The 15,837-nt window shown below is 39.5% G+C and overlaps 1 protein-coding gene across 1 annotated transcript; it reads left to right on the top strand.

Moving 5' to 3' along the window:
• The first annotated feature begins 1,770 nt into the window (after positions 1 to 1,770).
• LOC133083664 (tetraspanin-6-like) lies at positions 1,771 to 2,814 on the top strand. The gene has a single exon (XM_061179770.1). It carries the CDS (start codon positions 1,825 to 1,827, stop codon positions 2,557 to 2,559), a length of 735 nt encoding a protein of 244 aa, XP_061035753.1. The 5' UTR covers positions 1,771 to 1,824; the 3' UTR covers positions 2,560 to 2,814.
• The last annotated feature ends 13,023 nt before the right edge of the window (positions 2,815 to 15,837 follow it).

Here is a 15,837-nt window from a genome sequence, read left to right on the forward strand (position 1 = left end):
AAAAGAAAACTACAGGCCAATATCCCTAAAGAATATATGAATATGAACCAAGGATGGTTCATTCAACATACTCTAATCAATCAATGAGATGCATCACATTAACAGAATGAAGGATAAAAATCATAGAATCATCTCAATACATGCAGAAAAAGAATTTGACAAAATTCAACGTCCTTTCATGATTAAAAACTCTCAATAATAAGAGATAGAAATAATGTACCTCAACATAATAAAGGCCATATATGACAAGCCTACAGCTAACATCATATTCAACAGTGAAAATCTGAAAGCTTTCTCTCTAACATCAGGAAAACGACAGGAATTTCCACTCTCACCACTTCTATTCAACATAGTACTAGTTAGAGTAATTAGGCAACAAAAAGAAATAAAAGGTATCCAAGTTCTTAAAGAAGAAGTAAAAATGTCTGTTTACAAATGACATGATTCTATATATAGAAAACCCTAGACTCCACCAAAAAAAAAAAAAAAGTTAGAACTAATACATGAATTCAATGAGGTTGAAGGATACAAAATCAATATACAAAAATCAGTTGCTTTTCTATATGTTAACAACAAATTATCAGAAATAGAAATTTAAAAAACAATTCTATTTACAATAGCATTAAAAACAATATTTAAGAATAAATTTAACCAAGAAGATGAAAGATATATATGCTGAAAGCTATAAGACAGTGATGTAAAAATGAGGGAGACGCAAATGAATGGAAGGCTAGCCCATGTTTATGGACTGGAAGAATTAATATTGTTAAAATGTCCATACCACCAAAGACAGTCTGCAGATTCAGTGCAATCCCTATCAAAATTCCAATGACATTTTTCACAGAAATAGGAAAAACAGTCCTAAAATTTGCTTGGAATCATAAAAGACTGAATAGCCAAAGCAGTCTTGAGAAAGAAGAACAAAGGTGGAGGCATCACAATTCCTGATTTCAAAGTACTGTATTACAAATCTAAAGTATGGTACTGGTATTAAAAGTAGACACAGGCCAATGGAACAGATCTGAGAGCCTTTTATAAACCTTGATTTTGTCAGGAGTGCCAAGAATACTTAATGGGAAAAGGATAGTCTCTTCAATAATGGTGTTGGAAAACTGGATATCTACATGCAAAAGAATCAAACTGGACCCCTATTTTATAACATTCACAAAAGTTAACTCAAAATGGATAAAAGACTTAGAATGTAAGACCTGAAACTGTAAAACTCCTAGAGGAAAACATAGGTAAAAAGCTCCTTGATGTTGGTCTTAGCAATGATTTTTTTATATGACACCCAAAACCTCAGGCAACAAAAGCAAAAATAGACACCTGGGACTACATCAAATTAAACAGTGTCTGTACGCAAAGGAAACAAAATGAAAAGGCAACCTATGGAATGGGAGAAAATATTTGTAAACAATATATCTGGTGGGTTAATATCCAAAATATATAAAGAACTTGTGCAACTCAATAGCAAAGAAACAAATAATTCAATTTTAAAATGGGCAGAATAGACATTCTTCCAGAGCAGACATACAAATGGCCAACAGGTACATAAAAAGTACTCAACATCACTAATCACCAGGGAAATGCAAATCAAAACTACAATGAGATATCACCTCACACCTGTTAATATGGCTTTTATAAAAAAGACAACAGATAACAAGTGTTGTCCAGGCTGGGGAGAAATTGTGCACTGTTGGTAGGAATGTAAGCTGGTACAGCCATTATGGAAAGCAGTATAGAGGTTCCTCAAAAAAATTTAAAATAGCCTCGCTCACTCTGTTCCGATCGCCTGGCGCGGCGGGGCAGGGTCTCGGGCTAGTCATGGCGTCCCCGTCTCGGAGGTTGCAGACCAAACCGGTCATCACTTGTTTCAAGAGCGTCCTCTTGATCTACACATTCATCTTCTGGATCACTGGTGTTATCCTTCTTGCTGTTGGCATTTGGGGCAAGGTGAGCCTAGAGAATTATTTTTCCCTTTTAAATGAGAAGGCCACCAATGTCCCCTTCGTGCCCATTGGCACTGGCACTGTCATTATTCTTTTGGGCACCTTCGGCTGTTTTGCTACCTGCCGAGCTTCTGCATGGATGCTAAAACTGTATGCAATGTTTCTGACTCTCATTTTTTTGGTTGAACTGGTCGCTGCCATCGTAGGATTTGTTTTCAGACATGAGATTAAGAACAGCTTTAAGAATAATTATGAGAAAGCTTTAAAGCAATATAACACTACGGGAGATTATAGAAGCGATGCAGTAGACAAGATCCAAAATACGTTGCATTGTTGTGGTGTCACCGACTATAGAGATTGGAAGGATACTAATTATTACTCAGAAAAAGGATTTCCCAAGAGCTGCTGTAAACTTGAAGGTTGTTCTCAGAGAGATGCAGATAAAGTAAACAATGAAGGTTGTTTTATAAAGGTGATGACCATTATAGAGTCAGAAATGGGAGTTGTTGCGGGAATTTCTTTTGGAGTTGCTTGCTTCCAGCTGATTGGAATCTCTCTAGCCTACTGCCTCTCTCACGCCATAACAAATAACCAGTATGAGATAGTGTAACCAGCATAACACGGGCCTATTCCTCTCCAACTTTAAGGATATTAACATCCCCACCCCCAACCCTGTGAATTACAAGATCGCCTGGATGGAAGACCGACATTTCTTACAGATAGATTGAAAAACTATATCAGTAGTCTGATTCGATCAAGACATTTGCTTGATATGTTCGAAGTCCACCTTTTGTCCCATTCATGTTAGATAGTTGAAATCCCCATGTCACTCTGAAACACTGGAAGAGCTTAGTAAATTGTAAATGAAGCAAAAAAAAAAAAAAAAAAAAAATTTAAAATAGAGCCGTATGATCCAGCAATCCCACATTTGGGAATATATCTGAAGTAAGTGAAATCAGTCTCTCAAAGAGATATTTGCACTCCTATGTTTATTGTAGCATTATTCACAATAGCCAAGATATAAAAGCAAACTAAGTGTAAGGAAGGTGTGACAGAAAATACGCATACACAAAAAACATTATTCAGCCATGAGAAAAAAGAAAATCCTGCCATTTGCAACAGCATGTATGAAACTAGAGGACATCATGCTAAGTGAAATTAGGCAGACAAAGAAAGATAAATACCGCATGATCTCACTTATCTGTGGAATTTAAAAAAAAAATTAAACTCACAGAAAGAGAACAGAATGGTGGTTACTAGGGGCCGGGGAGTGAAGGAGATGGGAAGATTCCAGTCAAAGGGTACAAATCTTCAGTTGTAAGATGGATAAGCTCTGGGAATCTAGTGTACAGCATGGTGACTATAGTTAATGTGTGTGTACTCTAGGTTTTTGAAGAGTAGACCTTAGGCATTGTCTCTGCAAAAAACAGTAACTGTGAGGAGATGGATGTATTAAATAACCTGATTTCACACAGTATACTATGTCAAATCATCATGTGGTACTCTGTTAATAGATACAATTTTATTTGTCAATTATTCCTCAGTAAAGCTGAGAAAAAATTGAGAACATTTTCATCATCTCAAAACCCTTGATACCCATTAGCTCTCATCCCCTATCCTCCCATCCCTCCCCCAACCCCAGCCCTAAACAACCACTGATCTACTTTCTATCTGTATAGATTTCTCTATTCTGGACTTTCATATGAATGGAATCCTATAATATGTGAACTTTTGTGTCTGGTTTCTTTCACTTAGCATAATGTTTTCAAGGTATATCCAAGCTGTAGCATGTATCAGTACTTCATTCCTCTTTAGAGCTGAGTAACATTCCAGTGCATGGATAAATACTGCATTTTGTTTTATCCCTTAGTCCACTGATGGACATTTGGGTTGTTTCCACTTTGGGCTATTATGAATAATGCTGATATAAGCATTTGTGTTTTCATTTCTCTTCTTATATACCCAGGAATGGAACTATTGGGTCTTTTGGTAACTCTAGGTTTAATCATTTGAGGAACTGCCATTAAACAGACTATTTTTCAAAGCATCTGCACTTTTACATTCCCATCAGCAATGTAGGAGGGTTCTGATTTCTCTACATTATCCTTTTGATCATAACTCTCCTAATGGGTGGGAAGTGGTATCTGATGATGGTTTTTCTTTGGGGTGGGTTTACTTTTATATATTTTTAGATGAGGCTTCTGATACTTGGAATTTGAGTGTCCTTACTGTTAAAATCAGTCTCACAGAGGCTCTATTTCTTATATGTGAAATAGGAAATGACAATAACTTTCTTCTAGAGTGGTTTTCCCACTTTTTAAATTATAGTAAAATATAAATAAAATTTACTATATTTAAGTGTGCAGTTCAGTGGCATTAAGTACATTCACGGTGTTGTGCAACCACCACTACCGTCCATCTTCAGAACTTTTTCATCTTCCTCGAGGGAAACTCTTTATCCATTCAACACTAACTCCCCATATTCACCAACCCGCCCCGCTCCCACCCCAAGTGCCTGGCAGCCACCATAATGCTGCTATGAACATGGGTGTACAAATATCTGTTCTGAGTCCCTGCTTTAAATTCTTTTGGGCATATACCCAAAAGTGGAATTCCTAGATTATGTGGTAATTTTATGTTTGATTTTTTGAGGAACCGCCATACTGTTTTCTACAGTGGCTGTACCATTTTACATTCCCACCAGCAATTACACAAGGGTTCCAATTTCTCCACATCCTCATCAGCACTCGTTATTTCCCTTTTTTCTTTTGTTTTCTTTTTTTTTTCAATAGTAGCTTTCTAATGGATGTGAAGTGGTATTTTATTGTGGTTTTGATTTGTATTTCCCTAATGGTTAGTGATGTTGGGCATCTTTTCATGTGTTTATTGGCCATTTGTATATCTTTGGAGAAATATCTATTCAAGTCCCCTGCCCATTTTTGAATCAGGTTGTTTGATTTTGTTAAGTTGTAGATGCTCTTTATAAATACTGGATATCAATCCCTTATCAGATATATGATATGCAAATATCTTCTGCCATTCCATGGTTGCCTTTTCACTGTTGATAGTATCCTTTGATGCACAAAAGTTTTTAATTTTGATGAAGTCCAATTTATCTATCTTTTCTTTTGTTTTCTGTGCTTTGGTGTCATGTCCAAGAAATCATTGTTAAATCCATTATCATGAAGTGTTCCCTTCTGAGACTTATAGTGTTAGCTCTTGGATCCATTTTGAGTTAACTTTTATATACAGGGTCCAACTTATTTTTTACATGTTGCTATCCAGTTTTCCCAACATCACTTGTTGAAAACACTGTACTTTCCCCATTGAATGGTCATGACACCCTTGTCTAAAACCACTTGGCCTTATATGTGAGAGTTTATTTCTGGGTTCTCCATTCTATTCCTTCAGTCTATTTCTCTGTCTTTATGACTCAGTATCATATTGTTTTGATTACTATAGCTTTGTAGTAAGTTTTGAAATTGAGTATGTGAGACCATATAAATTTTAGATGTTTTTTTCTATCTGCAAAACACACCATTGGGATTTTGATGAAAATTGCATGGAATCTGTAGATTGCTTTTGGGTGTTATTGACATATGAACAGTATTAAGTCTTCCAGTGAACAGCCTACCCTGTTCCTTCATGAACAGGGCACTCACTGTGCATTTGATGTGTATTTTCCTGATGACTAATGATATTGAGCATCTTTTCATGTCCTTATTGGCTATTTGTATATCTTCCTTGGAGAAAGGCCTATTCAGATCCTCTGCTCATTTGTTTTCTATGCCCATTGTTTTTTGTTTGTTTGTTTGTTTGATGCTTGCTTTTAAAGTTTATTGACAACTGTTTGGTCCCAACACACAAAACAGCACTTGAACCACAGAAAAAGTGTTCAAACAAAGTAGACAGTTAAGAAAAACATCTCTTCCCCCAAGCTCAATCCAAACAGTGCAAGATGGGAAATGGGGTTTTGGTGATAACTTTTGTCTTTTTTTAAACAGATAAAGCTAATCTGGTATATCTTTCCACCCAGAAATAAAGAATTTCACTGTTTTAATTCTCATACATCATTTTGTCACATCATACAATTAAGCCTCTAGATTTAAAAAAAAAATGGATAGCAATTGGACTGGCCATTGTGGAGTACATTATGAACACAACGAGCTTCGCTGTATTCTCACATCTTCAAACAGCAATTTTTAGAGTCACACACGCGTCCCAGGCTGACTGGTGACTCCAGTGAACGATTCAACCACACCCACACCACAGCACACAACTCTAGTCTCTTCTTTGTCTGTTGCCCAAAGAAGCTGCTCTTTGAGGCTCTTCCTAGTGACTTGTAATGGTGCCTCTTACATCTTTAAAGTCCACATTCTTTACCTTCAAGCAGGACTAAAGTACCTGTCCAGTTTTCCCAGCACCGCTTATTGAAGAGGCTGTCTTTTTTCCATTGTATTCTCTTTCCTCCTTTATCAAAGATAAGGTGACCATATGTGCGTGGGTTTATCTCTGGGCTTTCTATCCTGTTCCATTGATCTATATTTCTGTTTCTGTGCCAGTACCATACTGTCTTGATTACTGTAGCTTTGCAGTATAGTCTGAAGTCTGGGAGCTTGATTCCTCCAGCTCCGTTTTTCTTTCTCAAGATTGCTTTGGCTATTCGGGGTCTTTTGTGTTTCCATACAAATCGTGCAATTTTTGGTTCTAGTTCTGTGAAAAATGCCATTGGTAGTTTTACAGGGATTGCATTGAATATGTAGATTGCTTTGGAGGTTATAGTCATTTTCACAATGTTGATTCTTCCAATCCAAGAACATGGTATATCTCTCCATCTGTTTGTATCATCTTTAATTTCTTTCATCAGCATCTTATAGTTTTCTGCATACAGGTTTTTTGTCTCCTTAGGTAGGTTTATTACTAGGTATTTTATTTTTGTTGCAATGGTAAATGGGAGTGTTCCCTTAATTTCTCTTTCAGATTTTTCATCATTAGTTTATAGGAATGCAAGAGATTTCTGTGCATTAATTTTGTACCCTGCTACTCTACCAAATTCATTGATTAGCTCTAGTAGTTTTCTGGTAGCATCTTTAGGATTGTCTATGTAAAAAGTATCATGACATCTGCAAACAGTGACAGTTTTACTTCTTCTTTTCCAATTTGGATTCCTTTTATTTCTTTTTCTTCTCTGATTGCTGTGGCTAAAACTTCCAAAACAATGTTGAATAATAGTGGTGAGAGTGGGCAACCTTGTCTTGTTTCTGATCTTAGAGGAAATGGTTTCAGTTTTTCACCATTGAGAACAATGTTGGCTGTGGGTTTGTCATATATGGCCTTTATTATGTTGAGGTAGTTTCCCTCTATGCCTACTTTCTGGAGAGTTTTTATCATAAATGGGTGTTGAATTTTATCAAAAGCTTTTTCTGCATTTATTGAGATTATCATATGGTTTTTATCATTCAGTTTTTTAACATGGTGTATCACATTGATTGCTTTGTGTATATTGAAGAAACCTTGCATTCCTGGGATAAACCCCACTTGATCATGGTGTATGATCCTTTTAATGTACTGTTGGATTCTGTTTGCCAGTATTTTGTTGAGGATTTTTGCATTTATGTTCATGAGAGATATTGGCCTTTAGTTTTCTTTTTTGGTGACATCTTTGTCTGGTTTTGGTGTCAGGGTGATGGTGGCCTCGTAGAATAAGTTTGGGAGTGTTCCTCCCTCTGCTATATTGTGGAAGAGTTTGAGAAGGATAGGTGTTAGCTCTTCTCTAAATGTTTGATAGAATTTGCCTGTGAAGCCATCTGGTCCTGGGCTTTTGTTTGTTGGAAGATTTTTAATCACAGTTTCATTTTCAGTGTTTGTGATTGGTCTGTTTATATTTTCTATTTCTTCCTGGTTCAGTCTCGGAAGGTCGTGCTTTTCTAAGAATTTGTCCATTTCTTCCAGGTTGTCCATTTCATTGGCATATAGTTGCTTGTAGTAATCTCTCATGATCCTTTGTATTTCTGCAGTGTCAGTTGTTACTTCTCCTTTTTCATTTCTAATTCTGTTGATTTGAGTCTTCTCCCTTTTTTTCTTGAGTCTGGCTAATGGTTTATCAATTTTGTTTATCTTCTCAAAGGACCAGCATTTAGTTTTATTGATTTTTTGCTATTGTTTTCTTCATTTATTTCTGATCTGATCTTTATGATTTCTTTCTTTCTGCTAACTTTGGGGTTTTTTTGCTCTTCTTTCTCTAATTGCTTTAGGTGTAAGGTTAGGTTGTTTATTTGAGATTTTTCTTGTTTCTTGAGGTAGGGTTGTATTGCTATAAACTTCCCTCTTAGAACTGCTTTTGCTGCCTCCCATAGGTTTTGCATCGTCGTGTTTTCATTGTCATTTGTTTCTAGATATTTTTTGATTTCCTCTTTGATTTCTTCAGTGATCTCCTGGTTATTTAGTAGCATATTGTTTAGCCTCCATGTGTTTGTATTTCTTACAGTTTTTTTTCCTGTAATTAATATCTAGTCTCATAGAGTTGTGGTTGGAAAAGATACTTGATAGTATTTCAATTTTCTTAAATTTGCCAAGGTTTGATTTGTGACCCAAGATATGGTCTATCCTGGAGAATGTTCCATGAGCACTTGAGAAGAAAGTGTACTCTGTTGTTTTTGGATGGAATGTCCTATAAATGTCAATTAAGTCCATCTTGTTTAATGTGTCATTTAAAGCTTGTGTTTCCTTATTTATTTTCATTTTGGATGATCTGTCCATTGGTGAAAGTGGGGTGTTAATGTCCCCTACTATTCAGCGCACGTTCATGGAGAACCTGGTGCTAAACCATTCATAGACCACCTGCTTCTGGGTCAGGGTTTCATATGTAACAGAGCAACTCCCTCGGTGCAATCTATTGAAAGTCAGCCCTTGACACAAGTGTTTGTTGAAAGATAATAAAAAAAAAAAATTTAAAGTCCCCTACTATGATTGTGTTACTGTCAATTTCCCCTTTTATGGCACTGAGGTGCTCCTCTGTTGGGTGCATAAATATTTAGAATTGTTATATCTTTTTCTTGGATTGATCCCTTGATCATTATGTAGTGTCCTTCTTTGTCTCTTGTAATAGTCTTTACTTTAAGGTCTATTTTGTCTTATATGAGAATTGTTACTCTAGCTTTCTTTTGATTTCCATTTGCATGGAATATCTTTTTCCATCCCCTCACTTTCAGTCTGTATGTGTCCCTAGGTCTAAAGTGGGTCTCTTGTAGACAGCATATATATGGGGTCTTGTTTTTTATCCATTCAGCCAGTCTATGTCTTTTGGTTGGAGCATTTAATCCATTTACATTTAAGGTAATTATTGATATGTATGTTCCTATTACCGTTTTCTTAATTGTTTTGGGTTTGTTTTTGTAGGTCTTTTCCTTCTCTTGTGTTTCCTGCCTAAAGAAGTTTCTTTAGCCTTTGTTGTAAAGCTGGTTTGGTGGTTCTGAATTCTCTTAGCTTTTGCTTGTCTGTAAAGGTTTTAATTTCTCTGTCGAATCTGAATGAGATCCTTGCTGGGTAGTGTAATGTTGGTTTTAGGTTTTTCCCTTTCATCACTTTAAATGTGTGCTGCCACTCCCTTCTGGCTTGCAGAGTTTCTGCTGAAAAATCAGCTATTAACCTTATGGGGATTCCCTGTATGTTATTTGTTGCTTTTCCCTCGCTGCTTTTAATATTTTTTCATTGTATTTAATTTTTGATAGTTTGATTAATATGTGTCTCAGCCTGTTTCTCTTTTGGTTTATCCTGTATGGGACTCTCTGTGCTTCCTGGACTTGATAGACTATTTCTTTTCCCGTGTTAGGGAAGTTTTCGACTATAATCTCTTTAAATATTTTCTCAGACACTTTCTTTCTCTCTTCTTCTTCTGGGACCCCTACAATTCGAATGTTGGTGCGTTTAATGTTGTCCCAGAGGTCTCTGAGAATGTCCTCGATTCCTTTCATTCTTTTTTCTTTATTCTGCTCCCTGGCAGTTATTTCCACCATTTTATCTTCCAGCTCACTTATCCGTTCTTCTGCCTCAGTTATTCTGTTATTGATCCCTTCTAGAGTATTTTTAATTTCAGTAATTTTGTTGTTCATCATTGTTTGTTTGCTCTTTAGTTCTTCTAGATCCTTGTTAAATGTTTCTTGTGTTTTCTCCATTCTGTTTCCGAGATTTTGGATCATTTTTACTATCATTACTCTGAATTCTTTTTCAGGTAGGTTGCCTGTTTCATCTTCATTTATTTGGTCTTGTAGGTTTTTACCTTGCTCCTTTGTCTGGAACATATTTTTTTGTCGTTTCTTTTTTTTGATGGGTGGTGCTGTATTCCTGTCTTACTGGTTGTTTGGCCTGAGGTGTCCAGTACTGGAGTTTGCAGGCAGTTGGATAGAGCCGGCTCTTGGTGCTGAGATGAGCACCTCTGGGAGGCTTCACTCCGATTGATATTCCATGCGGTCTGCGGTTCTCTGTTAGTCCAGTGGTTTGGACCTGGAGCTCCCACCACAGGAGCTCGGGCCCGACCTCTGGCCCAGGAACCAAGATCCCACAACCTTCGTGGCACAGTAAAAAAGAAAAAAAAAAAGGAAGAAAGAAAAGGAGGAGCAGTACAATATCAAAGAATAAAAAACAAAATAGAATTAGAAAGATAAAAATTATATTAGGAAAAATAAAACTATAACTGAAACAACTGCAACATGGTAAAATAAAGCCACAACAGAAAAAAAGAAAAAAAAAAGGGGGGGTCGGAAACAAGCCAGAAGGAGAGAACAATAACAAAGTATAAAGGATAAAATAAAATTAGAAAAATAAAAGATTTTTTAGGAAAAATAAAAATATAAAAGGATCAACAATAATGAATCAACAAGGTAAAACAGGAAAATGTAAAAGAGGAAAAAAAAAGCCTTGGCTATGTGGGCGGGGTTTAGGCGGGGGCTGGAACTTAGGCAGGGGCAGGGTTTTGGGTGGGGCAGGACCTAGGTGGGTGGGTGGGTGACATCTGAGCATGGGGCGGGGCCTAGGCAGTGAAATGCTCAAGTGTGGGCAGGGCCTCTGCTTAGGACCTGCGCAGAAGGGGAGAGGCAGCATGTGGAAAGGAGGGCCTCTGGGGTGTGGGGTTCCTGAGTTAGGAGGTAGCAACCTGAGTGAGGGTGTGTGGGTGGAGTTTAGGCCCAGCGCATTGGAGGGGTTCTCAGAGGGGGTCTCCGAATGTAGAGGTGGGGCCCTGGGTGGGGGTGTAGGGGCGGGGCTTGGGCTCCAAGGTCAGAGGATTAGGCCCAGGAGACCAACAGGTTCCCCGGTGCCTAAGTGGACAGGGAAAGCACTAGCCCCATTCCCTTCTGTTCCTTCACGCCCCTCCCCTGCCATCTCCCCCAGGGTCTCCCCCATCGACGCTGGACCCCTAACCATGGGTGGGTCCCACTGGCTGTAGGAAGTCCTCCCCTCCCCCAGCCACCCCTCAGGGGTGCCCGTCCTGTAGGTCCAGCCTATATTTTGCTCCCCCTTCCGTCCCTCCCACTCCCTCAGGACCCGCGCAGCTGGAGAGGGCCTCGGTGGGCAGAGGATCAGGCCGGGGATCTCAGCAGGTTCCCGGGGGCCCTAGTGGGCAGGGGAAACTTGGCCATGCTCCCTTTTGATCCTCTGCCCTCCCAATAGTCCCCCAATTTCCCCCTTCAGGTGCGGGATCCCTTCCCATCCCCCAGCCACCCCTTAGGTGGGCCAGTCCCATCCCGCCTCCGCTTCTCCTCTCCCTTCACTTCCCCCAAGCCCCACATCCTACCTGGTTGCTGGGGGTCTCTCCCATCCCCTTAGGTGTCCGTGGTCCCCCTCTCGTGCCTGGTAGGTGCCCTAGTTGTGAGGAGACACAAATTCGACGTCCTCCTAGTCCGCCATCTTGACTCCGCCCCCTCTTTGCCCATTGTTGAATCAAGTTGTTTGGTTTTTGTTGCCGTTGAGTAGGAGTTCTTTATATATTCTGTATACAAGTTCCTTATCAGATGTATGATTTGCAAATATTTTCTCCCATCCTCTGAGTTGTCTTTTTACTTTATTGACAGTGTCTTTTAAAAAACAAAAGTTTAAAATTTTGATGAAGCCCAATTTGACTATATTTTTCTTTTGTTAGTCATGCTTTTGAGTAACAAAGAATCCAAGGCCAAATCCAAGGTCATGAAGATGAACCCCTATGTTTTCTTCCAATAGTTTTATAGTTTTGACTCTTACATTAAAGTACTGAGTTAATTTTTGCATATGGTGTAAAGTAAGGGTCCAGCTTCACTCTTTTGCATATGCCTATCCAGTTGTCCCAGAACAATTTGTTGAAATGTCTACGATTCTTTGTATTCCTTTGACCCCTCCACCCACTGCAGTCTGACCTTTGTTACTACTACTGCCCTGAAACTGCTGTCACCAGGTCACTAATGGCTAAATTTAATGTGCACTTTTCAGTCCTTTCCTTTTTGAAATACCCCTTGACTGCTGTGGCTTCCCACCCCCTAGCTTTCTCCCACCCCTCTGGCTTCTTCCGCTCAGTCTCTGCCCACCCCCAGCTCCTGGTTTCCATTATCAGCCCTACACACACTACCTGGGTAATCTCATCCTCTTTCACCATTTCACTTGCCACCTAAGTACTGATTTTCCCCAAATACTTAACTCTCCTGACTTTTATATCAATGTTATTTGCAAATCATATATCTGATGCGTGATCAATATCCAGTATATATACAGAACTTCTACAACTCAGCAAAAACCCCACAAACCATCCAGTGAAATGAATAGACATTTCTCCAAAGAACATCTCAAACTCAGCATTTCCAAAATAACTCTTGAATAACTCTGCTTCAAATTTGCTGCGTTGTGTGTGCTACATCTGTACATGGCACCCCATCCATGGCGATTTCCCAAGGGAGAAACTCAATTTATATATAATAAAATGCAACCATTTAAAGTATTCATTTCAATGAGTTTTGATACATTTATATACTTGTGTCACCACCCCTACAGATAAAACACAATGAATTTCTATCTCTTCTGGAATTTCCTATGTGCCCCATCCCATTCAATCCTTTCTCCACTGCTGGCTCCAGGCAATGACTCTCTGCTTTATTCTTAGAAAGATTAGAATTTCTTTTCCAGAGTTTCATGTAGTTGGAATCATGCAGTATGGTATATACCTTTTTGAGTCTGTCTTCTTTCGTTCAGTGTAATGTTTATGAGATCCATCCATGTTTATCCATTGCTTATATATATTTTGTTAAATTTACTTACGTATTCATTTTAAAAACTTACTGTAAATGCTATTTTAAAAATTTCAAAGTTCATTTTGTTTATGTCTAGGTTATAAAAATACAATCTATTTGTATATTGACTTTGAACTTAGTGACCTTGCTAAATTCACTTTTAAGTTCTAGCAGCTTTTATTTTGTAGGTTCCTTAAGATTTTACACATATATAATCATGTCATGTTTGAACAAAGCCAATTTATGTGCTTTTAATTTCTTTTTCTTGCCTTATTGCACTGACTGGGACCTCCAGGACAGTGTTGAGTAGAAGTGGTAAGGGCAGATATCCTTGCCTTGTTCTTGATTCTAGGCAAAAAATATTGTCTTTCAAGTGTCATATTAGCTGTTAAGTTTTTCATAGATGCCGTTTATCAGATTGAGGAAGTTGCCTTCTATTCCTATTTTGTTGAGAGTTGAATAGATGTTGAATTTTGTCCAATTTTATTTCTGCATGTGTTTGTCACATTGGAATCATATGACCTGCTTTGGCCAGTGAATGCCAGTCACAGGCATCTCTGTTGGGCAGGAGCCAGTGTAGGATTTGCTACATCATTTCTCCACGGCTGCAGTCATGGTAGAAGCTCCTGCTGAGACGAAGCACTGGACATGAATGTGAGCAAGACATGAAGTTTTGCTGAAATAAGCCACAAGACTAGGTGTCTGTTTATTGTGCATTATAGCTTAACAGAGAAGGTTCTTGCCCTCAGGACAAACTCTTTGCCTTCATGGATCTTACATTCTAGTGCAAGGGAAGCAGAAAAACAAATACACGTTATAATGTCAGGTAGAGATGAGTAGAATGAAGAAAACAAAGCAGATATAGCAGGACATAGGGATAGAGAATGTTTTAAATAGGGGTATTGGGGAAGAAGGTAACAGGTGAGCTGAGACCTGAAGTGAGGGAGGGTCTGTGAGGTGTCGGGGGAAGGGTGTTCTAGGTAGAGGGACCAGCCATGCTCAGCCCTAAGACAGGAATTCCAGATTCTTCTGGGCACGGAGGATTGTGACAGAGCTGAAAGAGCCATCCTCGAAAAGGAAGCAGAGAAGGGCACACCTACCCAAGGGGCCCTGTGGCCCATTCTGGTTTTGTGGGGACCAGAGAAGCTGTTGGACAGCAGATGTCTAGTTGGCGATGGTCTTGTCATACTACTTATACACCAGTGTCCCTCAACTCCTGGAATTTTGAACAGTGGGGCCGGGCAAGGAGGAAAAAAGGAGTCACTGAACTTCTTCCTGACCTTCAGGCACAGAGGTTTGTTTTCTCTGAGAAAACCCATGTGACTGACCTTTATTAGATAGTTCATGACCATGACTTTCCTGAACATTATCTCCACCCTAAAACTCTTCAACAGCTTCCTACTGTTCTTAAGAAGAAGCCTAAACTCAACCCTATTGTCAGGCTCACCTCCTGTCTCCTCCTTCCCCTCACAGAATTCTGCTTCACTCACACTGGGTCTCTTTCAGTTCCTGCAGTGAGACGTGCTTTCTCTGAGCCTTTGCAAAGGCTGTTCCTTCTGTTAGGAACGCTCTTCTTCCCTTCTCCTGGCTCACATCCCTCAGGACTCAGTTTAAATGTCAGTCCTCCTGGGAGGCTTCCCAGACTAGCTTAGGTGCTTCCATCAAATGCTATCTTAGCATCTTGTCCTTCTATGAACATAGCACTCACCACACTGTATTGTAGCTTTACAAAGTTATCAAGTCATTCAACATAGAGAAGTATAAAAAATAATATAGAGCGCACCCATAAATCTATCACCCTACCTAAGCAATCACTTCGCTGGCTGAAGCCCACTGTGAAGCTGGCCCTCAACATTGTGCCTCCTAGCTATTCCCAACCACGGCTTAAATTCAGTGTTTAACTTTCCATATGTATCTTTATACTTTTACTACACATGCATATAAGCCTAAACAACGTATCTATTTTGCTTGGCTTTACCCTTTATGTATGATATTACAAAGATATTTCTGCAACTTGCATTTCCCCCTCAGCCTTATTTTTGAGATTCATCCGTGTGGACACAGGTAAGTCTAGATCATTTCTACTGCTGTATGCATTACACCACAATTCATCCATTTTCTCCACTGATGGACATTTAGATCATTTACAGGTTTTTGCAGTTTCAAACCACTCTGCCTCAAGCATGACTGGGTCTGCCCTTCATACGTATGATAGTTTCCCCGGGCGCAAAGCTAGGAGTGTAACCGCGGGGTCATCGTGCCTGCGCGCCTTTAACTTCATCCGGGACTGGCAACCAGCTCTTCCAAGTGGTGGTAACACACGGTGGCTTTTATGGCTTTTATGTCGCAAATCTCCCTCTGGGTAGCAAACGCCTTGGGGGCTGGGACTCAGAGCAGGGGACAGAGGACACTAACACCCGTTTGTATGGCGAATGGCTGGACGCAGGGATTCAGCGGAATGTCGCTCCGCGGGTGGTGAGGGACCGTGGAGCGGCGGCTCGGGGCCTGCGGGGCCCTCTCTTCCCGACGCGACGCGTCTCTCCCAGTACAAAAAAAAACCCCCCCAAAAAACCAAAACCCTGCGCAGCTGCTCCAGGCGCGGTGAGCTCCCCCTCCACCGGAAGACCCGCCCCCGCTCC

The sequence above is a fragment of the Eubalaena glacialis genome, unplaced genomic scaffold (genome assembly GCF_028564815.1).
Source record: "Eubalaena glacialis isolate mEubGla1 unplaced genomic scaffold, mEubGla1.1.hap2.+ XY scaffold_474, whole genome shotgun sequence".
Lineage (NCBI taxonomy): Eukaryota > Metazoa > Chordata > Mammalia > Artiodactyla > Balaenidae > Eubalaena > Eubalaena glacialis.